The sequence below is a fragment of the Mauremys mutica genome, chromosome 11 (genome assembly GCF_020497125.1).
Source record: "Mauremys mutica isolate MM-2020 ecotype Southern chromosome 11, ASM2049712v1, whole genome shotgun sequence".
In the NCBI taxonomy this organism is placed as follows: domain Eukaryota; kingdom Metazoa; phylum Chordata; order Testudines; family Geoemydidae; genus Mauremys; species Mauremys mutica.
Window position 1 is genome coordinate 84981876 of NC_059082.1, and position 27173 is coordinate 85009048.

The window sequence follows — 27173 nt, forward strand, 5'->3', positions numbered from 1 at the left end:
GCCTGGTTTTCTCTCCCTCCTTTCTTCTCTGGCAACCGTCACTGCAGAATCTGGCCAGCGCCTGATGCATTGGCAGTTTTGCATAGTGTATGAGGGGGTGTTTGAGCACAGACCCCATGCTGGGTGCAGGGCGAACCCAGCTGTGGAAAGACCATTCCTAAGAAAAGTACCTCAATAAGGACCAGTTCTATTCATCTTTATTTCACAGGAAGTCACATGCTGAACAAGAAAACTAGTGGCAACAGAGTACCCGTACCAGCAGAAATCTGTGCTTTATTCACAGGACAAAGTATCATCACAATGTGGTTGGAAACATTTTTTTTCAAGCATACACATCACCATCGTCATGGGTACATACTTCGCTCAGGTGACAAAGGCAAAATGGAGAGGCCCACCCCAGCCTCAGAGGCATGGCTTCCCATGGGTCATAGAGCCCCATGCCGGCCCCAGCCCCTGCGGGCGTGGGACATTCATCCTAGTCCTGGTAAACTGGACTGCGCAGCGAGAGAGACTGACCCACCCAGAGCCCGGGAAGCTTTAGCCAGGGATTGCTCCAATTGGTGGTTATTTTCGGAACATGCACAAGGTACATGCCAGGTAGACGCTTGAGCCAGTTTGCGCATGGGCAGCAGTGTGTATCGACCAGCCATTATTAAAAATCAGATGGCCCGTGGCCTCCACACGGCCCATCAGGCCCTTTTCTGGCTGCTCAGGGTGTGCCCCCGTCACAGTATAAAAACCAAATGCAAAACAAGCCTCCCCCAGCCGCTGACAGAATCTGGTGAGGGCTTGGCTGTGTCCAGCGGTCTCTGCCTGGCACATGCTGGGCTGGGGACAGAACTCCACATCCTCCTTGGCCTTTGGCCTGGAAAAGCCTGGCCTCCCACAGGGTCCGGAAAGCCGCTCTCACCAGCACCCGCGAGGAAGGACAAGATGGCCGACGGAGGGGGCGGCTTGCACGTTGGCCTCCAGTTTGAACCCTCATGGAAGACTGCGGCATGCTGGCCTCACCACCACTCTGGGCCTGGACATTTATTCCCACCTGAAATCCTGCCCAACGGTTTCATAGAATTTAATATTATATGGTCTATAAAAGTCCCGGAGCTGCTCTATCACCTCAGGGTCTATCTGCACATGAGTTCTCCCTTTGGACTTGCCCAGGCAGCGTGGTAAAGTGCTGCTCTCTGTTTTTTTCAGGCAAGGAAACCCTTTTGTTTTGTTGAAGTAGAAGTGCTTGTCCGTGATCACCCGCTTGATGCCCAGGAAGTCCTGCACTTTGCCCATCTCCCCTGCCGGGTCTGTGATCAGCTTTTCCCCACTGACAAAGTGGATCTGGGAGAGGGGGAAGTACTGGAGCCAGCTCTGCAGGTGTACCACGTACATCCCAATGCGGATGGCGTTCCACGAGGTGTCCACCAGCCCCAGGCTGCGGTTCTGGAAGGACAGCCCTTCGAAGGTGGGGATGTCGGGCTTCTTGGAGAGCGTCTGCGTGTAGTCCGAGATGGCCCTGGTGACCGGGTTCCGCACCACCACGATCAGCTTGGTGTCTCTGGACATGTTGAAGATCCGCCGTGGGGCCTCCTTGGTGACAAAGTAACTGGGTGTCTTTTCCATTGTGATTTGGCTGCTGAGTGTCCTGGGCATCAAGCTTCTGTAAGCAAAGAAATGCACAGGTGAGGACAGGAGCTGGGACCCACACAAGGCGCTTGCAAACACAGCTCAGGTGTCCCAGGCAGACAGATGGACATTTAGAACATCTGTCTCAGAAATAGATCGAGCCCAGCTCAACGTCCCCACCGGGAGGTGGGTCACAGGGACACTAACCAGGCAAGTGCAGGAACTGAAAACAAGACGGTGCCTGATTGAAACTTCCAGAGGGATTGAGAGACGCCCAGTGGACTTGGCCAAGACTCGGGTTATCACCCCTACTCCTGTGAAGTCTGAAAGTGCCTTTGAATGACCAGGCCCTCAGACCTCCAGCTCAGCAGTGCACCTCCAGCACCACACTGCCCCTACTACCAAGTGGAGTGTCAGCATCAGCAGTAACGCGAAGAGGGGAGTGCGACCTACCGACTCACCCACATCATTTCCTGCTGCACCGGCGTAGGTAGTTCCTCTGCACCCCGCGCATGGACTCGAGCAGGATTAGGCCTTCACAGCAAGACCGGAACCTGGCCTCCCGTGCCTGACAAACATGCCCCCCCTTCCTCACTTGGCCAGCAGGGAGGGGCTCTGGCAGAGCCATGGGGCATGCAGAGCAGCAGTCATAGGGGGCTGCAGGTCAGGCCCGAGGGGGGGCATGGGCAGCGCTGCAGAAGGAAGCCTGTGTTGTGCCGGGACCGTTCTTCCTTCATCTTAAAGCAGGAAGTTCCTTTGCCGTTTTAAAAGAAAGCAGCTTGATGAGCCCAGAGCTGCCAGCGCAGCCATTCTGCTCACAGCCCCCTCTCCATTCACAAGCCTGGCTCCCCGGGAGCTGCAGGTCAAGCTTTTCCCCTTTGTTACTACAGCTCTTTTGCCATTTGCAAACCAAATTGCAGCTGGCGCCTTCCGGAATGCTGACCATTGCATTGTTTCACTGTGCCCTGACTGCATTAACGCGCGAACAAAGCCAGAGCACTGACCCCGGAGCCTGCCCTTACCTGGGGCACAGCGCCAAAGACAAACCAACCGGCCTCGAAGGGAGCCACAAGCCAGCCCTTAGCGGGGGGCCGCACAGCTACTGGCCGTGCTCTCTAATGGGTCCCCCAACACCACGCGGGCAGCCTGGCTCCAGCCCGGGTGCCCAGCTGCCTCGGGGCGAAAGCAGAGCTGCTACTCCAGTCTCCTCAGCCCTGGGCCAAGCCGGGACAGCTGTGCCGGCGGGGGAGAGTGAGAGGCAGCATGAATGGGCAGGGCCTGGCCTCAATGGGCCGCTCCTCGGAACCCGGCACCTGCTCCCAATTACCCCCCCCCCCCGACAAACTCAAGCCAGGCCTTGGTCTGACCCTGGGCCCGCGGTGGGTTTCCTCCTTTCCACGGCTGCTCCCGGCACCCCTCCACAGCGACAGCCCTGCCCTGGCCCAAGCTGCAGCATGTGTATCTGGCTGGGCTTGACCCTGCAGGGGCAGCTGATAGTGCTTTGCCCCCCGCAGCCCCTTTCCCAGTTGGGCTCATGGGGGCGGGGGCCCAGCAGCACCAGCACAGCCAAGTCGCAGGCCAGGCGTTGTAACCAACGGGCGCCTGTGCCAGCGGGGCAGGAGGGGGCCAAGACCCTCGGAGGAGCCCAGTGTCCTGCTGGCGACGAAGGGGCAGCCCCCGGCTCGCGATGGAGCATGACTCCGTTCCACGGGCCATGGGAGGGCTGCACAGCACCTGACGCCTGCACTCGCTGCCCTGCCCTGGAGACACGCTGCACCGGACCGGCAGGGACCCGGGACCCCCATCCTGCACATGTGCCGCTGACGCCCCTGCCTGCAGCAGCACTGCGCCTGATTTACACCGGGGCCCGGGCGTGGCGACTCCAGCCCCATGTCTGGCCCCCAGCTCAGGCTCCAGCTGTGCACCCAGCAGGTGCGAGAGCAGCTGCCCCACAGCTGTGCTCAGCGCCCTGGCAACGGTTTCCTAGGAACGCTCGCTAAGCACAAGAGCCGTATCTCTAGTGCCGTCGGGCCACGCGCTGGCTCCTTGGGGCGGCCGCTGCCTGCCTCCTGCGGCGCCGGAGGGGGGAGACCGGCAGCTCCCCGACACAAGCTAAAAACAGCGTGAAAGAAGCCAGCCCGCGAGCACTGGGGCCAAGCTCCTGGCTGCTGGGACGCTGCTGGTTTCCGCGGCGCATTTGGCCTGGGCTGTTGAAAGCAAAGTGCTGAGCAGTTCAGGAGCCAGCGTGGGGCTGGCTCTGGAGCCACTGGCCAGGTCGGGTGGAGGGGGCCATGCCCTGTGCAAACTGCACCTGCCTTCCCAGTGTGAGGCTATTGAAATCATGGGCTTGGACGGCTGAGCAGCGCAATCAAAGAAACCCATTGGCAGGGCAGATTTATCCCTCAATCTGGCGTATTATGAATAAAGGATTAACTCAATCAGGCCTGGACTTATTACCGGGTGGGTCGCTCCCAGTTCGAGCTGGGCAGAGCCTGCAAACCGTGCCGTGCCGGTGGGTGCCTGGCTGAAAGCCACCAGGCCGCCAGGTTTGCAGCCTGTCGTATTTGCTTTGCCACATGAGCGGGAATGGCCTGGGGGAGCGGGAGGACCAGGGCTCTGCACTGGTGCAGGCGTTTGCACCAAGGAGTTCCAGGCCACCACATGGGCGCCTCCCTGGCAGGGGGCAGGTGTGCCACCGTGTGAGATGGATGCCCCATGATGCCAGGGGCTGAAAGTGGCTCCTACCAGCCTCCTCCAACCACACCGATTGCTCAGCACTGAAGGCCACAAGCCAGTGAGGGTGCAACCGTGCGTCCATTGCTGGCTGAGCCCGGCTCGCCCAGCCCTGCTCCAGACAGACTAAGCACTCCCGCAGCTGCCAAAGCTGGCGATGGCAGCAGGGCGAGGGAGGCTGCTGATGCCCACTGCAGCCAACCCTATTTCCCACCCATGAGGCCTGGGAGCGAGAGGAAATGTGGGGACGATGCCTGACTGCTGTGTGCGCCATGGGGCCCTGCTGCTGTCAGAGAATGAGGGGATTTGGGGGAACGAGATCCTTGGGGTGGGGAGGGGAGCCCCAAGGGATGGGCCCACAAGGTCTGATCGCTCTCTGGGCTGCCCTGGGCTCACACCTCCGGGACCATGGAGATAATCCTGCCGTGGGCAGTGGCCCAGCCCTGGAGCTGTACTCAGAGACTGACCCCGTGTGACAGCACAGTGCAGGCCAAAGAACCACCATTTGGAGCACCGCTGGGTCAGCTCAGCGAGACTCACAGATTAATTCAACCTAATTATGTGCTCCAGGGAAAGTCTACAAGTGCTGGGGAGGAACAGTGGAGGTTCTCAGGCCCTCCTGGTGTGAGACCCCTCTGGGAGGGAGCCCATGGAGCAGGGTGGAGAAGGACCCAGCGCACGAGTCATTTTAATAGACAAGATCAGGTGCTGTGCAGTCTGACCCAGATTGAGGCAGACAGGGAAAGCAACGGCAGCCGTGCCGCCCGCGGTGATTCGGCGGGAGAGGGTCACACACTGATCTTACAGCCATGCCCTGGGTGGCCAGCAGCTAGAAAGCAAAGCATTTCTAGGAGCTACAGCCCAGGGTGGGGGCTAAGGGCTTGATCCTGGGAGGTGCTGAGGGCTCCTGGGACAGACAGGCACCATCAGCTCCACGGAACGGATGGGAGTTCAGAACACTTAGAACATCGCAGAACTCAGCTCTCCGCAGACAGGCCCATGAGCACTGGGTTTTCACAAGGGGCATCTCAGCAAAGCGCCCAGGGAAACTCAGGTTTAGAAAAGGCTTCTGCTGCAGGGACCAAAATTCCCAAAGGGAATATGGGCCACTGTGGGGGGCTGGCCAGAGCCCTCCTCCCCAGGCAGGGCGGGCCTGACCCACTAACCCAAGCCCTGCCTGCCCCCTGCGTGAGGCTGGGGTCGCTGGAGCCCGAGCTGAGCCCTCCCTCACTGCTCAGCCCCTGCCACCTCCACCTCCTACTCTTTTGGCAAAAGTGGGCATTTGTCCCATTTGCTCTTGTCAGCTGACCAAGTCAGCAAGAGAAAACGGACAAATGCTCCCTATTGCCACAGAAAGTCAGGATGGCCGGGACAAGGCTTGAAAACGGGATTGTCCCGCGCAAACGGGACGTATGGTCACCCTAGCATCTGCCCCAGAGTCTGCCCTGGGTGTCCTCCTGTGAGCAGTCCTGCTACAGGAGAGCAGCACTAGGGTCACGTGAAATTACTGCCAATAAACCAACCTGCTCCTCGTGCACAACTGGAACGTTCTCACCTACGGGCCAGGAAGTGACATTTCATCTTGTTTGCAAAATTCTGCAGAAAATGTAAATTGCTCAAGCCCAGAGTCGGTTTCGGTGGAAATGGACCCGTTACCTACCCAAGTGGGCAAAGCAGAGCATAGCAAGCTGGGTGCCCCCACCGGGACCCCACCCCACCACCCCATGCAGCCAGGCGGGTGCAGGGGCTTTTGACGGAGAAACACCAGTTGGTGAAAAGACGACATTTTGCAGGTGGGTGAACTGCCAAGATTGAAAAGGTGTAGATTTCTGTGAGAAAAGTCCCTCTCTGGGCCTTTCCCTCCTTTGATTCCCCGTGCATTGCAGGCATTATTACAGCTCAGAGGGGCCAGACGCGGCGCAGCCATTAACAGTTTACAAATAAGTGGTGGGGGGCAGCCCGCCAGCTGAGCAACCCCTGCACTAGGATCCCCTCTCAGCCCTTGAGGCAGGGTTCTCGGGCACCTGGCATGTGGGGGGTCTCTAAGTGCTGCCAACATCTAGTTGATTTCACTAAGTACGTCCCGTGACTGCATCTCCGTCAAGCAGCCTGCAGCCATGTGGCCAGCACACTGAAAGCGCCGCCCGCCCGCCCCAGTCAGCAATTACTGGCCCCCATAGTGCAGACACTCCTCCTCATTCCTGCCCCACGGGGTAGGGCCCGGGGAGTGCAGAAGCAGGGTGGGGACCCTGCTGTGCCACCACTCGTGGGGCCCTGGCAGCGCCACTGTGGCATTCAAGCATCTTTCACCAACACTGAAAAGGAAAGAGCTGCATGGGATGCTGCAGTGCCCACCCGGCCCCTGTGCATCAGGGACAGTTAAAGTGCTGGCATAACCTGCCGAGCCCCGCTTGGAGGGCAAGGATGCTAGGGATTGAACTTGGGGCCTCCAGAGCTGACAGCACGAGCCAGAGCTCCAGGGTGAAAGCTCGCAGCTGTAACAAACTCCCATCCTCTGGGGCCTGGGCCTGCAGAGGGACCCAGCCCATGCCAACCCGTGGGCTCCGCTCGGCCACGCGCCCAGCTGGGCAGGGCCATGCCATCACCTCGAGCGAGGCGGATCGGCCTAGCAGGAAGCTGAATAGCACTCAAGGCACAGGGCACGGGGGCATTCCTGCTCAGCTGCTGTCCCGCGTGCCCCTGCACATACCCACTGCAGGGGCTGCGAGCTCCTCTGAGCTTCCCCAGCCCTGCACAACCCCCTTGCCAGGGACACGGATCCGCCAGCGCATCCTGGAGAGCCTTCTGTTTGCATTGAGCGGGCAGGAGCACGAGGCTGGAGCCGGAACTCCGGAGCTTCGGACTCTTAACCCCTCTTCGTTCTTGCCATTAGCCCCACAGCTGCTGTCAGCATTTCCATCAGCCCCGAGCGTTGCCTTTGCCTTGCGACAGGCATGGCACCATAGCCCCACCCCCCCAGCAGGGATGGCAGGTGCCTTCCGCGGGTTGCAGTATTTCTATGGGTGTGTGCAGTGCCCATTCGCTCTACCAAATTTCTCATGCGAAAGAGAGCCAAGTAATTAGTTTGCATAAATTAACAGGCGTGTTCTACATCGGTACCAGAGCCTGGGCCTGGCTTAATGGGCCTGTCCCCCTGCCCTGCTTTAGCCCCCCTAAAATCCAGGTTATGATTCCTATTGTTTAATGACTGCCAGGAAATGCTAATTTAGTGCCAGGCCCCACTGCCGCTCTCGCTCACTCACAAACAAGTTTGTGCCGTAAATCAGGGCAGGGCAGCTTGAGAAGCGATTCACCATTACAAGCTATTGGCAGAGAATCATCAAACTGCTGTTTCATTAATGGCCCATCGTCAGGCTTGTTAGAGTTTCATTACGTGAGCTATTAGGTCTATGTATTTAAAAATGAAATTACACGTTCTAATCAATTATGAAAAATACAAAATAACTGCATAGTAAATTACTGAAATGAGACAAGGATTTTTTTTTTAAGCGGACGCCCAGTGCTTGCTGCAACGGAGATTGCTGAGACAACAAAACACAGCCTGACAAGAGGCATAAATCACCTCGGAAAGCAGGCAAGGGGGAGAAGCGTTATCCAGACTTCATCGTTACGGTAACGGTGGGATCCCAGGCCTGCAGCAGCTGGAACACGCATTGCAAACTTAATTACAGTTGACTTTAAAATGATCACTCTGGACTTCTGCACTGGCAGAGTGATTTGCATGCATGTAGCACGTCATAGTCTTCAGCTTTATTGTTCACAGGTAGTTTAGATTTGAAACCTGTCCGTGTCCTGCTCCTTGTGGAGCACACCAAGGGCTCACAGCAGAGCTCCAGCTTATGGGGATTGTGTGTGGGAGTGTGCTACTGTGTCAACAATCCCCTGTGCGTTCCCCTGTGTTACCCGGGCTCGTGCTAAATGAGCCACTCACAGGAGCGGGTCTGAGCTAAGGGCAAACATGGTTATGTCTTAACGACACTGAAGGGGGTGATCAGGGAGACGCGTTAGCCAGGCAGGGGGCTGCGCAAGGGAAGGAGAGGAGGAGGGGCTGAGCCTGCGGTTTGTGAAGCAGGACAGGTCGGGGTAAAAGGTTCCACCATGAGAGGTGGCCAGGGGAGCTACGTTCCTCTTCCTGCGCTATTGCTCCGCACTGAGGCTGGAGTGCAGGGAGAACGTTCAAAAGATGCTGCTCCTGCCAGACCCTGCAGTCAAGGGCAGCCCCAGGGAAAGAGGTTTCTCATGGTTCTCACTTGGGTCAATGCACTGGCCAAGAGCAACGGGTCCGATCCTGCTCTGGCTGCCCTCCCTGTGCCAGCCGGGCTGCTGGAGACTGAAGGCAGGACGGTGCAGGGTGACGGCCCATGCAGGTTCCTAAGGAGTTCAGAACCGGCCCGGGAGGGGCGGAGATCCTGATTTCAGCTGCTCCTGCGGAAAGTTAGGCCCAAATACAATTATGCGTCAATTGTGGAGCTGTATGTAACTGTCACCATGGAAATGTCCAGGTCCAATCAGACTCCTCTCCAGGAGCCTCAGACACCCCAAAAGCTCTGGGACAGCAGGTGCACAAGTGCCAGGGGGATGGGCCTGGAAGAGGAAGGACTGAAACATAAACACATCAAGCAGCACAGCAGCAAGTGCAGCACCTTGATCCACCTTGGAGCCGATTTGAGAGGCGGGGGGCCGCCGTCCAGCCCCAGCAGTGCCGCGGGAAAGGTCGAGGACACCCGGAGAGGAGCCACAGCGGATGCGCTGTTCGCCTGGGGCCCAAGTGCCCTGCCAAGAGGTTTGAGCCATTTAGACGCCTCTAGTCCTGGCCCGTCCCGAGTGAATAGCTTGTTCCCTTCCCCAAGCCGTTTCCTGCAGTCTCTGATTTTCTCACGTCATGAAGCACCCAGCGGTGCCTGTTAATCGTCACCTGGCTCACAAGGGTAGTTCCAAGTATTCGCTAGCCACATTCTGGGCTGTGAACAGACACACGCGTCACAAGATGCTGCCTCTCTGCCGTGACTGTTAGCAGAACTGCCACCATTCAGCTTCTGCATCAAACACCGGATGTATGAAATCCAGTGGGGCTCTCTGGGAGCATTCGCTCTACACCTGCCGTGTCCTTGACTGCTGCTGACAGCAAAGGCCTTTGCTAGAGTGCTCATGGAAAGTGAACATGCAAGGCCATGAATGCAGCACAAGCCACTGCATTGTTTTAATGGCGTGAATATTCCTGGTGTATTTCCCCAGCATTAGTGTTGGGAACGCAGTTTATTTGCTACTCCTGGCACCTGCTTTTCAGCATCTCCAGACATTCTGCTTCGTTTGCTTCTCATCATTCTTCCCAAGAGGCTAAAACGCAGCCCCCCAGAGGTATTTTAAGTGTCTGAAGTACCAGCGCAGTCCAGGCCAATCAAACTCTCTGTCTAGGCTACTGTGGATGTGTCCAATGGCACATGTGCCACACACGGTTAGAACACATGCTGCGTGCATGCGTTTCCTCATGCCTGCCTGTGCAGAGACATCCCAGGTCTGCACACACTGGGTCCTGGCAGGGGAAGCAGCGGGCTCCTGCCCTCACAGGGTGCATGCACTTGAGGACTGGAGCTGGGACTAAGGCACAGCACTAACAACCACAACACACCGGGGTATCACCCGAGATCACCCAGTCACAGCTGGACAGGCCTCTCCCAGAGAGATTGGAGGTTCTCAAAGTGCAGAGACAGGGACTAGCTGCCTGATGGGCTCCCCTCCAGCCTGAATGTGTCAGCTTCCTGAAAGCCCACTTGCTGGCACTGCCCAGCACTGCCCCCTCGCTTGCTCCTAGCACGGCCCCAGCTGTGCCTCCAGCCTCAGCACGCCAGGTGCTACAGCAGCCATTCAATCCCACCAGCCCACGGACTGCAGGGGACTCACGGGGAAGAGCCCACGTGGTTTCCCTCATGGGTTTGTTACTAACCCGGGGAGGGGGGATTTTCTAACACTGGCTAAAGGGCTGATTAGACACATGAACCTGGCAGCAGGTGCAGCACGAATTCCTCTTGAACGAGAGATTCTTTTTTATGATAGTTACGAAGCTTCTAAAGCCTTTTGGTGCCAGACACGAGCAGTAAAACTCACTTCAAGCTTTGAGACGTCAGGACGGTGTTTGGCCAGGTTACTGGAATGAGCAGAAGAGACGCCCTCCAGCCCAGTTAAGAGTAATCAGAGAGAAGCTGCCCCTGGTGAAGATACCTGGGGTGGACGGGAGTCTCCACTGAACTCACTGGGGCAAAGATTTCACCCTTGGTGGCCCCAAATCAGCTGTCAGGAGCACCTGCCCCAGACTGTATCGTGCAACCCAATAAAACCCAACATATTGCATGGACAAGCCAGACCCAGGGCTCGTGGGCAGGCACCTTCTCCACCTGCTCTAGAAGGAAGCCACACGCTGCACAGAGTGAAGGGCTCAACCCCCTCCTGGGGCCTGGCTTTAGAACAAACACGTCAAGTCAGCTCACACTCCTCCCCAGGCTTGGCTGCTCTTAGGGTTCCTTGCCAGGAATGCTCAGCCCGCCCCCTAGGTCCTCTACCTCTAGAGAGAGACTCCCACCTCCCCCTTACAGCCAGGTGGGGTAAGAGCCACCTGCCTTAACGAGTCCACACAGGATCAATACCTGCTAACAGGTCTGAGGTGTCGCAGGTTAACCTGCTAGCCGGGAACAGGCCTGCTTCACTGCACTGCACAGATGACAACACAGATACACAAGTCGATTCTATTTATTACCTTCTACGGAAAGCATAGACACTAAAGCTGGTATATTCTATCACGCAGGCTAAGCAGTGTTCACGCAGCTCTACCTCCTGCCTGGGAGCATGCGGGAAAGGAGGCTGAAGGAATGAAACGCCGAACAGGTGACTCAGCAGGACGGGATAATTCCCTATGCATCCACCGTATGGCAATTCTCTGCAATCTCTGGGGCTCCGTCAAAGCAGCTGCTCTATCCCCGGTCTCTCCACAGGCAGGGACTGGAGCAGCATGGAGAGGACCCAGCCCAGCACACGTGCTCACGTCACAGAGTGCCCTGAAAAATGGGTTCCTCAGCAAGAGGCTCTGGATCCACCGAGAGAGGAGCCGGGCGGGGGGGTCCCTACTGCAGTATCCCCAGCTCTGCACACACACATCGTGTCGGCCAGTTAAAACAGCCCAGCCCAGCCCAGCCCAGCCCAGCCGTGCATCGCTGCTCTGCTCCGGGAAGCCTGGCGGGGGCTGGGGGAGAAGCGGGCTGGGGGAGGGAGGGAATAGATCTAGGCTACAGCAGAGGGGTAAAGGGCCCAGCCTGTCTTGGTTCCTGCCTTTCCTGTGCCCTCAGGTTGAGCTAAAGAGGGCTGCTTCCAGCCAGAGAGGGGCCAGGGTTTCAAAGGCTCCTACCCGACTTCTAACCATGCATATATACACAACCCCACCCCCCTTTCCTGGGCTTGGCGAGCAGAGGGGACGCTGCATTCCATGCAGTCCCAGGGAGTAAGATCCCACATCTACCTGTCGGCAGCAAGCCTGGCTCCTCGGCCTCCCCATGCGGCTTACGGCCAGGCTGGCAGTCCATCAGCGCACGGCTGGAGCCACCCGTACAGCGGGCAGACTGCCTCCCGCAGTGCCCTGCCACCTTCCGCTGTGCTCAGGGGCACTGCTGAGCCCTGGAAGCTCTGAGCCGGGGGCTGCTGTTTGTATAATCACACCCCATGTCTGCATTATCAGGAGAGCACATCAAACATGGACGCACCCTGCCAGAAATCACGGAGCCAGGCCGAGTGCTTGGGCCAGACCTGGCACCGTGGCTCAAGGACGTCTCATTTATACCCTGTAAAAGTGCAGTTGACACAGCGGTGGCACTCGCGCTGTGAAAAATCCCCCCAGAGCATCACAGCCAGGCTGACCTAACCCCTGGGGCAGACAACGGACGAATGGTTCTGCCTGCCTAGGTACCGGCACCAGGGAGCAATGGAGAACTCCCCGCCGTCGCTGTGGGAATGTTTACACTCGGTGCGGCCGTGGCATAGCCAGGGCAGCGTGGCTGTGCCGCTCTAGCGTAGCCATGGCCTGACACCGTTATCCATGACAGCAGCACAACAGGCTTTGCTGATGGAAAGTCAGAGACTCAAGCAGTATTAACAACGCCCTGCACCCGTCTGCCATGGGGCCTGGTTTTTCATGCACCAGACAACGCTGATTCCTAGTGTGTCTAAGGCCACCAGACCGTGAGCTCCTGCTTGCTGTTATCCAGCACTGGGGGGAGCCCCTTGGACCAAGGCATGGCACGTCTCCAGCTGTTTAGTCTGGTGCTCACACAGCCTGTAGCATCAGTCCCCGAGGGGCTGGGCATGCTTGGGGAAAGCGGAGGTGGGCTTGGGAGGAGGAGCTGCCTACCGTTCCCTCCCAAACCTGCATCCTGAGCCACGCTGCTAACCTGGCCACGCTGCTCCGAGCAAGGCTTTTGCAGCCTGCCTATTGTGTGGCTTTTGCTAGGCACGTGGCATTGCAGCCCAGCGAGTGCTCCCACTTGGGCACTGTCAGGACTGGGGTGCCAGGGTTCTGGGCACTTTGCCAGGCTGCCTACACGGCAATGAACATTGCTGTTTGCCCACAGGTAGCAGCACCGGGCTGCGTGGTCGTCTTTCAGCAGCCCCAAAGCCAGGCTGCAACTGCACAGGATCCGAACACACAGCGGTTCAGACCAGACCCGTCACCCTTCCTAGCAGCAGAGCGCTGCTGTCCAGCTCACTGGCTGCGGGCAGAAGAGGGGACGGGCGCAGGGAGGTGGAACCAGCACTGCTTCCTTTCAGCGTGGCGTTGGTGCTCGCTGCTTTGTGCTACTGGGGAGAGCTGGGCCAAGGGGCAGGGCCAGGAGGCTGGGAACACAGGCCCTCGGGGGAGCGTCCCACAAGATGAAGGCTGTTGTTTCTGTCAGTGGCTAGGAAGTCACTTACCCATCAGGCTCCTGCGGCAGCTTTGTGCTGAAAGACTCACGGGGAGCGTTCCTGGCCTAACAGTCGCTGCTCCGCCCGGCTAGGTCACCCAGGCTGGGGGTGATGTGCCAGAACGTAACCACGCGCGTCTTGGGCCTGTCTCAGGCAGATCCTCCCGTGACCTGCCAACTCCTCCAAGTGGGCAAGGGGCACACACTGTGCACAGCAATCAGTGCCCCATGCTGCAGCAGAGAGAACACAGCCCTTGGCCAGCTGCAGTCCCGCAGCCCAATGGCCACAATCTAACTCCAGCATCGCCACCTCCCCCGCTGGAGACGTGACACTGGGATTCGCGAGGGGAAGAGAAGAGGCAGTCGCTACAGGTATTGAAAGTCAGCCCCATGTTCGTTAAACTGGCTTTGTTTTAATTACATGGGCTGCAGAGCTCAGGAAGAGTTAATTCCCCAGCAGCACCTTTCTGAGACCTGAATTATTAATTTCTTTCTAATTTGCCTTCAGGCTCCCTGTGGCCTGTACAACATTCCCACATTAAAGAAACACACGCGCCCTTACTGGCTGCAGTGCTTGGATGTCAAACATGCTCCAAACACCCTCCTAGGAATCAACTTGTACAAAAATTCATGGGCTGACGGAGATATTGCTGATAAGTATGTGCCTGTAACGACACATTACATCATGGCTTCCTTCCGCGGGGCTAACCACGCAGAACGATGTTGGGGGAGGCTCTTGAGTAAATATTTGCTCGTGTAGCTCGTTGTGTACAGAGGATTCACAGGGCTGAAGTTGACTCTTCTCACTGAAGTGTGTGTAATCCTGGGGTTTAGCCACATGCAGGTATAAAAACGAACCGTTTAGTTTAGCAAAACAGCGAAGGTGAGCTCCCCTGGTGGTGACCTGCTCCCTCCAGCTGCTGGCACAGCTCCGTTGCTGGTGTCTAAGAGATCTTCCAGGCAAGTGGAGCTGGGGAACATGGAGACAGCCAGGGCTAGTACCGAAGAGACAAATTTCTTCCCAATACAAGATGAGGAAGGTGCTGACATCCCCTTGAGACCTGCACCATGGGGTGCTGGGCCTCTGAAAGCCAAGGCTGGGAGGCAGCAGGACTGAGATGGAGCTTGCAAAACCTGCATGGAAAAGAAATAACCTACAAAAGACAAAATATGAACTCTGGAGACTTTAACATCTGAGACGACAACAAACACCTTCTGAAATGTACCTGTGCCTCACTGCAGCTAGACTGCTATGAATGCTGCTCAAGGTAGTACCCACGCGCACAGCGGGAGAAGAGACAGACACCGCTGGAGTGAACTGGAGATCATTCCCTACTGCACGTGTGACAGCAGTGCCCCTTGCCCAGGCTATTGCATAGGCGAGAGCATGCCCGTTCCCACGCTCCACGCAGCAGCTTGCACTGGCAGAAAGCAATAGTGATGGATGGCCTGAAGAAAGAAAGATCCCAGTGAGCAAGCCAGCGGTTACTGCCAACAGCCTCCCTCCCGCTCATCCCCTTAGCTCTCCAGTGCACTCTGCCTTCTCTGCTTCAGTTTTCAAGGCCACAGCTCCACACAGGGACCTGGGCTTTCTACTAACCTTTCAGGACAGGGGCTGCCTTCAAGTTGGGCCATGCTGGGTGCATCAGCCCTGCTTCCCAGCCGGTGCACTCGCCGACCCCTCCCACAGTCGCTAAGGCCGGGTCACAGCAGTCAGGCCATGCCCATGTTTTCAGTCATTCCGAACCTGACATTCAGGCTGACATTTCCCATACTCAGACTCTGCCCAAAGAATTGTTTTGTTTTTTAAATGAAAGTTTGAGCAGTGCTGGGCCAGGCCTCTGGAAGTCTGAGCTGTGGTTGGGGGCGGGGGGAGAAGAGGGGAACTTTCCCCAGCAGAACCCTGCGATACAGGAATTGATAAATAAATAGCAAGCGTTCATGCAGTTAGAGACTAATTGTGATGTGTTCACACATGCAACCTTACCAGACTCCTGGGCGCACGGACCTGTGCTGTCGTAGTGCCCTCCCAATGGGGGTGGGGTGGGTTTATAATGGAATAAAGCGAGCCAGGTTTCGTCCACCTATAGGTTGGAGGCTTTGGGGACTGTGATTTTGGTTTGACCCATGGTGGACATAAGGCCCATCTGTGGAGCTGAGGCCCAGATCCAGGTTAGGATGTGCAGGGAGATTCTGTTCCAGGGCTTTGCTGTGGCTCTGATTCTAGATTAAGAATCTCAGGCCTCTGTGCTAAGAGAGGTTGGAGTTGTTACCAAAGGATTAACTCCCTTTAATAAATGTTTATGTTCAAAGAATTTACGAGCGTGCTCACAGACAGATAATTAGGGACATTTCGATGCATGCCAGCAGTGCGAACACGGTAATTAACTTAGTTGCCGATTCATTTTTAATCATTTCAATGCTCTGGAGATGTCTAAGTGTCCTTTGAGCCAATAACTTCTCTTCCGCGGGGCCCACGTCCTTCATGCAGTGCAGACGCCTAATTCCGCTCTTTCTAAACAGCTGGTCACCGTGAAATTAAACCAAACCTGACAAAACAACACAGCAGCAGCGAGAGGAACCTGGCAGGCAGAACCAGCCTGGAAACGGGGTGTCTGCTGGCAGCTGTGCTTACGTTACATCACACTGCACAAGCTATACTGACAGCGTTCCAAGGACAGGCATTGCTAACACCCCCGTCTGGGAAAACACAGGCCTGCAAACAAACTGCTAATCTGCATATTTCTAGGGCCATCGCAGCCATGGGTTGATCCATGGAAGCCAGCAGCGCTCACAGGAGGGTGCGCAGGGAGAGGCACATGTTGAATGACCTGATTCACATCAGAATCGAGTCAAGAAGAAAGAAACAAGTACCAAGAGTAGAGGAGCCCTCCTACCCGCCACAAGCTGGGGACGTCCCACACCAAAGATGCCCTGGAAAACGTGGACAAGTCAGGCTTCATCTGAAGGCCAAGCAGGGCAGCAGGGAGCAACCAGGGCTGGGACAAATTCCCTTGGCTTGGCATCATCCTCTAATTCAGTTTCATTCCCTGTTGCTGTCGGCTCCCTTCCCTGTGGGAGGCTCTCTCAAGCCTTCGGCTCCAGCCTTCTCAGAGACAGCTCCAGCGAGCCAGGCTGGGGAGATGAACCTGGCTGGCGCAGGCCGTGCTTTGGGGAGCACCAGGTTACACAAGGACCTACGGTTTTGTAGCTGATGGACTCCGAGTGACGCATGGGCAGTCATGTGGCTGAGAAGTCCCTTGGAAAGGGCAGTGTTTGTCTTCTGGGGCTCCCACAGGAACGTTTCCTTGCCTGCCAATCCGGCTCCCCCAGAATTGCTCCATTTTCGCCAGCAGGGGAAGGTTTTGGTCTCTCAAAGTCACTAATAAACTTGCTGTCTGGCTGCTGTGCTGATCCATACGCTGCTTCCTGGGGAGCTCTTGGCCCTGCTGCCTTCAGAGCACTGCTGCCAGCACCGAATCGGAGGGCCCTCCTGATGGGAGCCTCTGCAAAGATACAGCTGGGACTTGCTGACAGCTGCCCTGTTCCATCAATCCCACCAAGCAAACGAGGGGCCTGCATCTCAGCTCCAGCAGCTCCCACATCCTCCTCACTGCGAATACAGCCTAACTCGATATTCTACCCCCGGGGGAATTCTGCGCCACTGCGCACACGCAGAATTCATGTCTTCCACGGAAAAGACATTGTGCCAGCGAGGCAATGCGGTTACGCCTTTTGTCCACCAGGGGCTGCTGTGGTGCCAGGCCAAAGGGCAGCCGGCTCAGCCAGCCGCAGCCAATGGGGGGAAGAGACTGAGTTCTGCACAGGGTGGGGGGTGTCACAGATGGGCTCAGAAGGGCTAGTGGGGAGGACAGACTTGGGCAGGGGCTGAATGGGAGTGGGGGTGCAGGGCCACATGGGGACAGGGGTACAAGGCCACATGGGGGTGCAGGAACACATGGGGATGGGCAGATGTGCCTGAATGGGAGAGGCTAGGGGTCAACCAGGGTCTGCCTGGGGGAAGCTTCCCAACAATACACCCCCCCCCCCACAAAAAAACCCAACTGTTCCATACCCAACAACCCTCCAGGTTCACTCCCAGGCTCCTTCCCAGCAATTACCCTCTCCATCACCCCGCCCCCGCCAAGCCTTCGCGCTGCTTCTGAGGGGTGCAGGAAATAGATTTCTGTAGTGCACTTTAAATGAATTATTACTCAGAGTTCTGTATTAATATGCCTAGTAAGGAATCGATTTGTCAAAAAAACATTTCCTGAATCCTTTTTGTTGTCTGTTGAAATAAATTACCAAAATAATTGAAACTGGTGTGATTATATTGTTATTTTGACAAATAAACTATGCACAATTTTAAAATATTGTAGGCAGAATTTGTATGTTTTTGGCATAGAATTTTTAGGCACAGAATTCCCCCAGGAGTAAGATTTCCCTTGTAGGGATTCAGGCTTTTCTCATGCCACAGCCTCCTGGACCCAGCATGTTGTGCGGCCACACGCGCTCCCAATGCACTACTGGTCAGCCACTGCCCCCTCCTCGCCTTCCCTAGCCCGGTCTGCTGGGCCCTGGCCTCTCCTCACTGAGCCTCCGCTCCCCACCCTGACCCCAGCTCTGGCCTCTGGCCCGTCACACGTGTAAATCCAGAGAGTGACTCCAAGTGGCACGCGGGATCGGAGGCAGGGTTCTGAGGGTGAGTGATGAATGGAGGGGCCCATCTACGGGGCTCTCTCTGCTGTACTTCCCCCGCCCCTCCCCGACCTAGCTGCCTTCACTGCGTTGAGCCTCATGGAGACTAGAGCTCCTTGGGACCGAGCCTTGCCATGCACGCTGCAGGGCACCACGCACAGAGACACCCAGGCAGGTACGTCACGCCCTGTAGGGAAAGGAGACCCGGTGATGCCCGAGCCCATTGGCGCTGTCAGAGCCGGAATCCCCTCCCCCGAGCGGCCCAGCTCCTGTGCCCGCATTGCTGCTTCGGCGTCAGCTCCCCCAGGCCGCTCCCCAGTCCCTCGTTGCTCTGGGTTTGTCAGAGACCAGGGAAGCTCTAGGGAGGGTAAATCGGTGCTGGGCTGTTCCCAAGAAATGGCTGCAAGGCTGCAGCCTTGTGCTCCTGCCCAGCACCACGGTCGGTGCGGATGGAGGACAGCGAAGCAGCCCTTGCCAGGCCCCCCAGGCTAAGCCGTCCCAGGGCTCCCAGGCAGGTGCAGCAGGGTGAGCTACGCTCTGCTGGAAACGTTCACCAGACACACGGACAACAGGGGAGTAGCTACACCAGAGCTGGCTGCAGCAGCGGGCAGGACGGGATGCAGCCTTCTCGGGGGAGGAAAGCACTAGGTCAGTTCATTGTTAGGGTGGCAGGGATGGGGCGCAAACGAACTCCAATTTGAGCAGCCGGGGGAGGGGGCCAGAGGGCAGAGAATAGCAGAAACCTCTGGCATTGGGAAGCACCAACACCAAGCCTCATATTGCCAGCGTGCTCCTGGCCCCTGCCTGCTGGGGTGGCCGGAGGCGGCTGCTGCGGAGCAGGCTGGGGGGGATGGAGCAGTGCCTGGCTTTCTGCCCTCGTTTCGTAGCTCAGCTGAGCCGTCGCTGGTGTGTTCCCTGCTGCCTTGCCAGCCAAGCGAGGGGCCAGCTCCTGAGGCAGCCATGAGCCGTGCCGTCCCCCCTGCCCCCCAGGAGGATAGACAGGGAAAGCTGTGCCCCACGCTCCCCAGCACAGCCGGTCGCCCTCGCTGACAGGCTCAGTGCTGGCCTCCTGGCTCCAGGCCGTGTCCCCAGCTGGGCAGCAATCGGGACCCCTGCACCGTAGGGCTGCCTGGCACCGTGACCGCCCCATTGCACTGGGTCTATTTTCTCTTAACAGCGTTTCCCAGCGGTGGGCCCAAGCCCTGGCACAAGGAAACGTCCTATCCCTGTGCGGCTTCCCCCATCTTCACGGCTTCCCAGCAAGCAGGAAAACAATTCCCAGTCGACGCTCATGGAAGAGAGAGCAGTTCTGGACGATACACACAGCGCTGTGTGTAAGAGGCCACAGCCCAGAGCTGGCGCCTGGGACAGAGCGAGAGGATTCAAAGCCAGCCCAGACAGGCAGGCAGACGCTGATCTGAGTAACGGTTTCCAAGAGAGCTGCTGGGCACGGCTTGTCATGGGGCATTCACTCCCTGCACTGCCAGCCCTGGCAGATTCCCTTCATTAACCAAACAGCCCAATGACAATAATAAGGGGCATTCCCGTCCCCAGGGGCTCTGCTCTGCTCGGCTGGGAGCCCACGTGCTCCTAATTAGGCTACTGTCAGGTTTGAAGCACTAAAACCAGGAATCAATTAAAGTTCACAAGGTCGGTGTCGGACAGAATGTCACTGAGCCCTCCAGGCGCCAGAGCTGCCAGCCGAAGGATGGGCAGCTCCCAAGGGTATCCGGGGGGCCTGTGCATGGCTACGGGGCCCCTAGGGCCAGGCTGCCCTTGGGCTCGGTTTTGCCAGAGCAGCCCTTGGCTTAGCATGCTGCTGCTGCCTCTGCTCCCAGCGACTCAGGCAGGGCGAGCACTGGAGTGAGACGTAACCCCTGGGGTACCCCCCCCACACGGCCCCAGCTGCAGGAGTGAGAAAAGGGGCCCCCAGCCTCAGCAATTGGAGTCTCTCTGCCCCCTTTTGAGCTGCTGAGAGGCCCAGTAAAATCTCCAGCCACGTGTCCCCTTTCTGCTCCGCACGCTCTGTACAATCCCCCTCTCCCAAACCCTGGTCTACTGGCCTGCGACCTGCCCCCCACCCAAAGAGCCGTTCCCCACTTTGCCGCTGAGCGGCGCCTAACCTGGGCTGGAGGCGTCCGGCCGGGACGTTCCCATGCGTGAATATCCTATAAACAAAACCACCAAAGTGCCACCCCCGCTCCCGCCAACGCTGGAGTGGGTGAGCTTCGCTCCCACCATACCTGTCAGAAGCCAACAGGAGCAGCACCAATGCGGGCTCCCAGCGGGGGCTGAAAAGCTTTTTACTAGTCACACAAACACTCATCAGACAAAGGGTCATGGACACTCTGTAAAAGCAGCAAAGAATCCTGTGGCACCTTATAGACTAACAGACGTTTTGCAGCATGAGCTTTCGTGGGTGAATACCCACTTCTTCAGATGCAAGTGGTGGAAATTTCCAGGGGCAGGTATATATAAGCAAGCAAGAAGCAAGCTAGAGATAACGAGGTTAGATCAATCAGGGAGGATGAGGCCCTGTTCTAGCAGTTGAAGTGTGAAAACCAAGGGAGGAGAAACTGGTTCTGTAATTGGCAAGCCATTCACAGTCTTCGTTTAGTCCTGAGCTGATGGTGTCAAATTTGCAGATGAACTGGAGCTCAGCAGTTTCTCTTTGAAGTCTGGTCCTAAAGTTTTTTTGCTGTAGGATGGCCACCTTAAGATCTGCTGTTGTGTGGCCAGGGAGGTTGAAGTGTTCTCCTACAGGTTTTTGTATATTGCCATTCCTAATGTCTGATTTGTGTCCATTTATCCTTTTCCTTAGAGACTGTCCAGTTTGGCCGATGTACATAGCAGAGGGGCATTGCTGGCATATATTACATTGGTGGAAGTGCAGGTGACTGAACCGGTGATGTTGTGGCTGATCTGGTTTGGTCCTGTGATGGTGTTGCTGGTGTAGATATGTGGGCAGAGTTGGCATCGAGGTTTGTTGCATGGATTGGTTCCTGAGCTAGAGTTACTATGGTGCGGTGTGCAGTTGCTGGTGAGAATATGCTTCAGGTTGGCAGGTTGTCTGTGGGCGAGGACTGCCACTTTCACAGGCCTTGGGTGGCAGACCAGTCCTCGCCCACAGACAACCTGCCAACCTGAAGCATATTCTCACCAGCAACTGCACACCGCACCATAGTAACTCTAGCTCAGGAACCAATCCATGCAACAAACCTCGATGCCAACTCTGCCCACATATCTACACCAGCAACACCATCACAGGACCAAACCAGATCAGCCACAACATCACCGGTTCAGTCACCTGCACTTCCACCAATGTAATATATGCCAGCAATGCCCCTCTGCTATGTACATCGGCCAAACTGGACAGTCTCTAAGGAAAAGGATAAATGGACACAAATCAGACATTAGGAATGGCAATATACAAAAACCTGTAGGAGAACACTTCAACCTCCCTGGCCACACAACAGCAGATCTTAAGGTGGCCATCCTACAGCAAAAAAACTTTAGGACCAGACTTCAAAGAGAAACTGCTGAGCTCCAGTTCATCTGCAAATTTGACACCATCAGCTCAGGACTAAACGAAGACTGTGAATGGCTTGCCAATTACAGAACCAGTTTCTCCTCCCTTGGTTTTCACACTTCAACTGCTAGAACAGGGCCTCATCCTCCCTGATTGATCTAACCTCGTTATCTCTAGCTTGCTTCTTGCTTGCTTATATATACCTGCCCCAGGAAATTTCCACCACTTGCATCTGAAGAAGTGGGTATTCACCCACGAAAGCTCATGCTGCAAAACGTCTGTTAGTCTATAAGGTGCCACAGGATTCTTTGCTGCTTTTACAGAACCAGACTAACACGGCTCCCCCTCTGATACTTTATAAACAGACGTCCCTTTTCCAGTTCACAGAGGTCATCCACGAGGGAGCAGGAACAATGCCAGTCACGTGGTTCAAACTGTAGCAATATTTACGGAAGAGCAAACGAAAGAGGAAAACTCTGGACCAGCCTGTGGGTAGTTTCACTACAGATCTCTCCTTCCGCCCCAGCTCCTGCTCCATTGAGTGCTGGGCAAGGCTCGCAGGCGCTTTGCCCAGCCAGAACCCCACGGCGGGGACGTGGCCGGCAACGAGGAGGGTCTCCACTTCCCAGTGGTTTGGGTGCTGGGGGTAGGAGAGCAGCAGCCGTTTGCCTCGTTGTCACTGGGCCAACATCTGGGAGATTCCCTTGGTTCTCAGCCCCGTCGGGAGCCGACAGATCTGGGCACCAAACCCCTGGGTTGTCTGCTCCGTTACAGGGAACGAGGGACGACGAGACTGCGTGTTGGGGGGCAGCCTGGAGCTCCCCCCGCCGCCTGCCCCTACCCCATTTCAAAGGACCACCCCCCCTCCATTTCTGAGCAATTTTTTGTAGGCGAAACAAACACGGATAATAATAATAATAATAATAATTAAAAACCACATAATAAGCTACAGCTGCTGTAATTATTCCCTAATTAAAAACTCATTTATGAGATAAGTTATCCACTCAATGTAATGTTCCAGCACATACAAATGCACGTGGTGGTGGTGGTGGTGGTGGTGGGGGGAGACGTATGGAGGAAAGTCTCCAGATATGCCTGTCACCAAGAACACAGAGCTTTGGTGTTAACCGTGCCTTGCCCAGACAGCAATGGGGGATGGGGGGGGAGCGCCCTGCCCTCCCCAAAGGGCAGCTACAGCTCCTATCTCCCTAACGTGGCCGTCAGAACAGAATCCCTTGCACAGTGTGTCCAGGAGCATCCTGCAGTTTGCTGAGGTCTGTCCACGTCGTCATTAGCACAGCTGAGGCAGAGCTTCAGACACATCTGCACCCGCCATGGGTACTGGTCTCCTTGGTGCGTTCCTGGGGGAGGATGGGTATTCACCCATCAGCCAGTGAGCGTCCATGCAGGAGTCCCTCTTAGGGAGAGGTTGCTGGACCAGAGGCACCATGGACACAGGGCTTGAGGGCCCACTGGTCTATTCTGGTGCAGCAAATCCTGAAGTCAGACATGGGTCCCTAGGTATTCAGGCATATGTGGCTGAATAAAGCCTCTAGATGGAATCTGCTGTCAGGAACAGGACGCCGATGTTACACAGCTCTGGGTAGTGGCAACTGTGACCATGTAACAATGGCACCTTCTGACTCAACAGGCCGGCTCCTTGCATGGATTCAGAGCCCACCTGCTGGCACAAGCAGGAAACCCAAGCACTTCGCCCGCAGAGCCAACGCAGTCACCCGGATTCCACTCCGACTCGCACGCAACAGAACATTGCATCACGTCCGAATTGTGCAGTCCTTGTTACTGGTAATGCTGAAGTCAGAAAGCGCAAGCAGGCTGAGCATGCAGCCCTGCCTGCTAGGAAACCCATCTCCTAACACACACGTCTGCTGGAGCATCTTGCATGTTCAGGAGTCACAGAGAGGCAGACTTTGAACCCCATAATGCCATAATTAGAGTCACTGCTCCAAATATAACAGCAAATTAAATGGCACTACCTTCCGTGTGTTCTGGGAAGTACTGAAGGTTATTGGCACGCTACGCTTGCAGCAGGGAAATAGATATTTTGACCAGGATTGGTAATGAATCAATATTCCGCAGTCACTGGCTATTTGGTTTCTGCTGTCTTAACACAGATCTTTCAAAAATACCGCTCGGGTATTGTATTTCTGGCTAATGAGGTGGATTAAAGAGGCTGATGGGAATTGGGAAGGGCATGGGTGCATTGGATATGGAGTCATTAAATAGACAGCTCTGGTGCAGCACTCGCTGTGCATGTTAATATCGCGTGGAGATTTGGGGCCATGGAGAAGGGCGAGGGAGAGATCTGGATCAGGGTCATTGAAAAAGACACAGCCTTTTCTCTGTCTTTTGTGAAACCGGCAGCAGCACGGAACTAGCTGGTTTGGATAAGCAAGATTTCTGGTGCCTTCTGGAAGGGAACTGTCATGAGTCTAATCCACCACATGGGATTTTGCTGCCTCCATCTCAGATTGCACTCGCGGGAGGCAAAAGGTGAATGGAAGTGAAAAAAACAACTGACCCTTTAGCAGTCTCATGGAAGGTCCAGTGTCTGGTTCTTGTTTTCATTAGAGCAATCGGCTCCTCCCTGTCAAACCTCAGTCTGGGTCATTTACATGCGAGGGCCTGAAACCCAAAAGAGATGCTTAGGCAGTACTGTGGTGAGTGTCAGAGAAATGCCCATAGGAAGACAAACCTGGTAACTAACCTATAAAATATGTAAGGTGTGGATGCGAATCTGTCATAAATTTACTTTGCTATGAACAGTATTGTGCTAAATAGAGAATAGCCCAGGGAAGGGAAATCAGATGCTCCTGTTAATGAAAGAGTAAGGGGGTCAATTCAATTGAAAGGCAACCAAAAAATAGATAGAAGCAAATACATTTTCAAACATGGCACAGTTAGTCTGTGGAACTCATTGCCCCAAGCTCTCAAGAGGCCAAGACCTTAGCAGGATTCATATAAATGGATTAGAGTTTTCTATGGACAGCAAGAACATCCACAGTTATACTATAGAAGACTAAAAGAAGACAAGGGATTTAAACCTTCATTTTTCAGGGCACAAACCAATCACTTAGTGTCCAGGGTCATGATGAAATTTCCCCTATGGACACAAGGTTCCTGCAGCTGGTGCTGGTCACTGCTGGGGTAGATGGATGCAGGTCTAGGGGTCCCTCTGTTCTGTTACAGCGACTTGGCCAAAAGGACACAACTTCTGGCCAAGACCCGAACAGTCCAGCTTCTGCCGGCTCAGCCAGCAGGGCCAGGCAGGGCGGACCCCAGTCAAGGCCTGCCCAGTGCAGCTCCGAATGGTGAAGCCTCCCAGCTGAGACCTGGTTGGTGCAGCTCACGCAGCGGGAGGCAAGGCCGGGCTACTGGCCACGCCCCGGAGGAGCCAGTCGGGGTCTCAACTGCGGTGAGAGGCATGAGACACGCCTGGCACGGCTGCGCCAGATGGGAACCCTGCTGGCCGGTGAAGCCTCTTCGCGCAGCCTTGTGAGTCTATGTCTCAGGGACGAGGCGGCGGGCTGGCAGCTGGGGTATCCCACGAGTCTGGGAGAAGTGGCCTCCTCCACCCTCAGCCCGTGTGCTGGATCAGCACGGCCTGCAGGGGCTCCCAGGTGCAATAGCCAAGGTAATAAAGGATGCTGGGCTGGGCAGGTTAATTACATTAGCTGCGCGTCTCTGGAATCCAGCTGTCAATAGGAAATCTCCTATTCACTGCCCTGGGTCTATTGGCAGAGGAAGGGGAGCTAATCATGTCGCTGAGGTTACAGAGCTCACCGACCGGGTCTACTTAATTGCTCCACTTTGAGAGAGTAAAATCAATCCAGCGTTTTAGACTTTGCGAGCTGTGCACTTACGTCTTGGCACATATGTGAGAGACAAAAAGAATCGAATAAAACCCGGGAAGTGTCATTTAATTGTTTTATCTGGCAAGATCTCTGCATTGATCCAAGCACAAACCCAGACCTCTGGGCAGCAGTTCAGCTGCTCTTCCTGCACGGTCAATTCGCATTCATCAGGCCGGCAGGGAGCTGGCACCACCCGGCTCAGCAGGTGCCCACTGCCATCCTCAGAGATGGTGGTGCTAAATTATTAATGGGAGTCGGCTTCCTCCTTGTCATGGAGCAGTCAGCTCCCAGCAAAGGCGGCCAGCCCAAGCCCAAGCCGGAGTGATCTGAAGGCGGGAGAGGCCAGTTATCCATTATCTTTAATCCCGCTGCATGTCACGGCTGTCCGTTGGGAAGCCTGGCTCCTGGCCCAGCGCTGTACCACAGGGGCTCCCTGCACTGCCGAGGATCACAGAGCCTTTCCTAGGGGACTGGTATCCTCAGAGGGGGCCATGGCAAGCCGCCGGGGTGGACGAAGAACAAGCGCCCGAGCGGTGGCCTGGAACATGTGACCCCTTGCTGTGGGGATTGTCTCTTCCCTCTGGAGTGCTGGGATGGGGGCGGGGAGGCATGGCTGGCGCTCTGGGTGTGTTCGGTGGGGGACTGACGGGAGGGGGTGCAGGCGTAGCAGACCAAGTCTAGGAAGGGGCTCCAGCCCACGAGCAGCATGGAGGCTGGCCCGGGCTAACTGAGCACGTGGTTCACGGGTGTTTTGGGCAGAGGATGCTGGAGCAGAGGTGGGCAGGGCCCCGCAGGGAGGATGACGAACTGAAACCAGACCAGGCACTGAAATGCCCCCATGAGCATTACTAAGGTGCTGGTGCCCTGTCAGAGGGGGATGCACATTAGTGCATGTCACAGCTCGGGGGACGCAGAGGCTTCCTCTGGCAGATGCACCCTTGCTGGCTTTGCACAGAGGAAGACAGTGGCTTTTGCCGAAAGAAGCCGATCTAGCAGGGGCCCTGCAGGAAGATCACCAGCACCCCGCCCCCCAGCCCCAATTTGCAATCCCCTCCCCTGGCACTGCCACCCCACCAGCTGAAGAGAACATGGTGCAGAGGAGCATCAGCAAGCCAGGCACCCTGGTGACTCAGCCCATGCCTGGCGTGGTCCCACTGGGTTGGCTCCAGGCCACATCCATGGCCTGCCCACTTCTCTGGGGTGAAACCCAGCCCGGGTCTATGCAGTGCTGGGCATGAGTCAGTGAGAGCTGCTCGCAGGCGCCTCCAGAGCTCTCTAGCCAGTCCATGGGGAGTGGCACTCGCTCAGGGCTGGTGTGCAAGGGGCTGCTGTCTCCACAGCTGCAACCTCTGCTCTGGTGCAGCAGCCTCTACTTCAACACTGCTCCATAAACAGCCCATTTCACCGTTGGGCAGACTCTGCCCTGGCTCTGCTTGGCACCTCCAGCAACCGTGCACGAAGCCAGAGCTCCATTAGGGTGCAACATGGTCTCCAGGGACGTGGCCGAAACCCAGCTGCTCAAACAGACTGGGACAACAGCCCAGGGGGGAGGGGATGGGCCAGAGGCCACAGCAGGACTGTCACCGCTCAGACTTCGGTCACCCTAGAACTCTACAGGGGCTGCTGGGCTGCCCTGGCCCGGTCCCTTTCATCCTGACCTTACATGGCGTTAACCCCCATTTCACAGATGAGGACATGGAGGCACAGAGCAGGGCAGGGTCTGGTTTCCAGAGGTGCTGCACACTCAGCACTGGGAGC

At 56.3% G+C, this 27173-nt stretch overlaps 1 protein-coding gene across 1 annotated transcript in view; it reads right to left on the reverse strand.

Annotated features, from left to right (window-relative positions):
• Positions 1-241: 241 nt before the first annotated feature.
• Positions 242-27173, reverse strand: part of HS3ST2 (heparan sulfate-glucosamine 3-sulfotransferase 2) — a 34116-nt gene continuing 7184 nt past the window's right edge. The window contains exon 2 of the mRNA XM_044980887.1: positions 242-1651. Coding sequence (XP_044836822.1) covers positions 1033-1651 — 619 coding nt within the window. The 3' untranslated portion in view covers positions 242-1032. The remainder of the gene's footprint in view (positions 1652-27173) is intronic.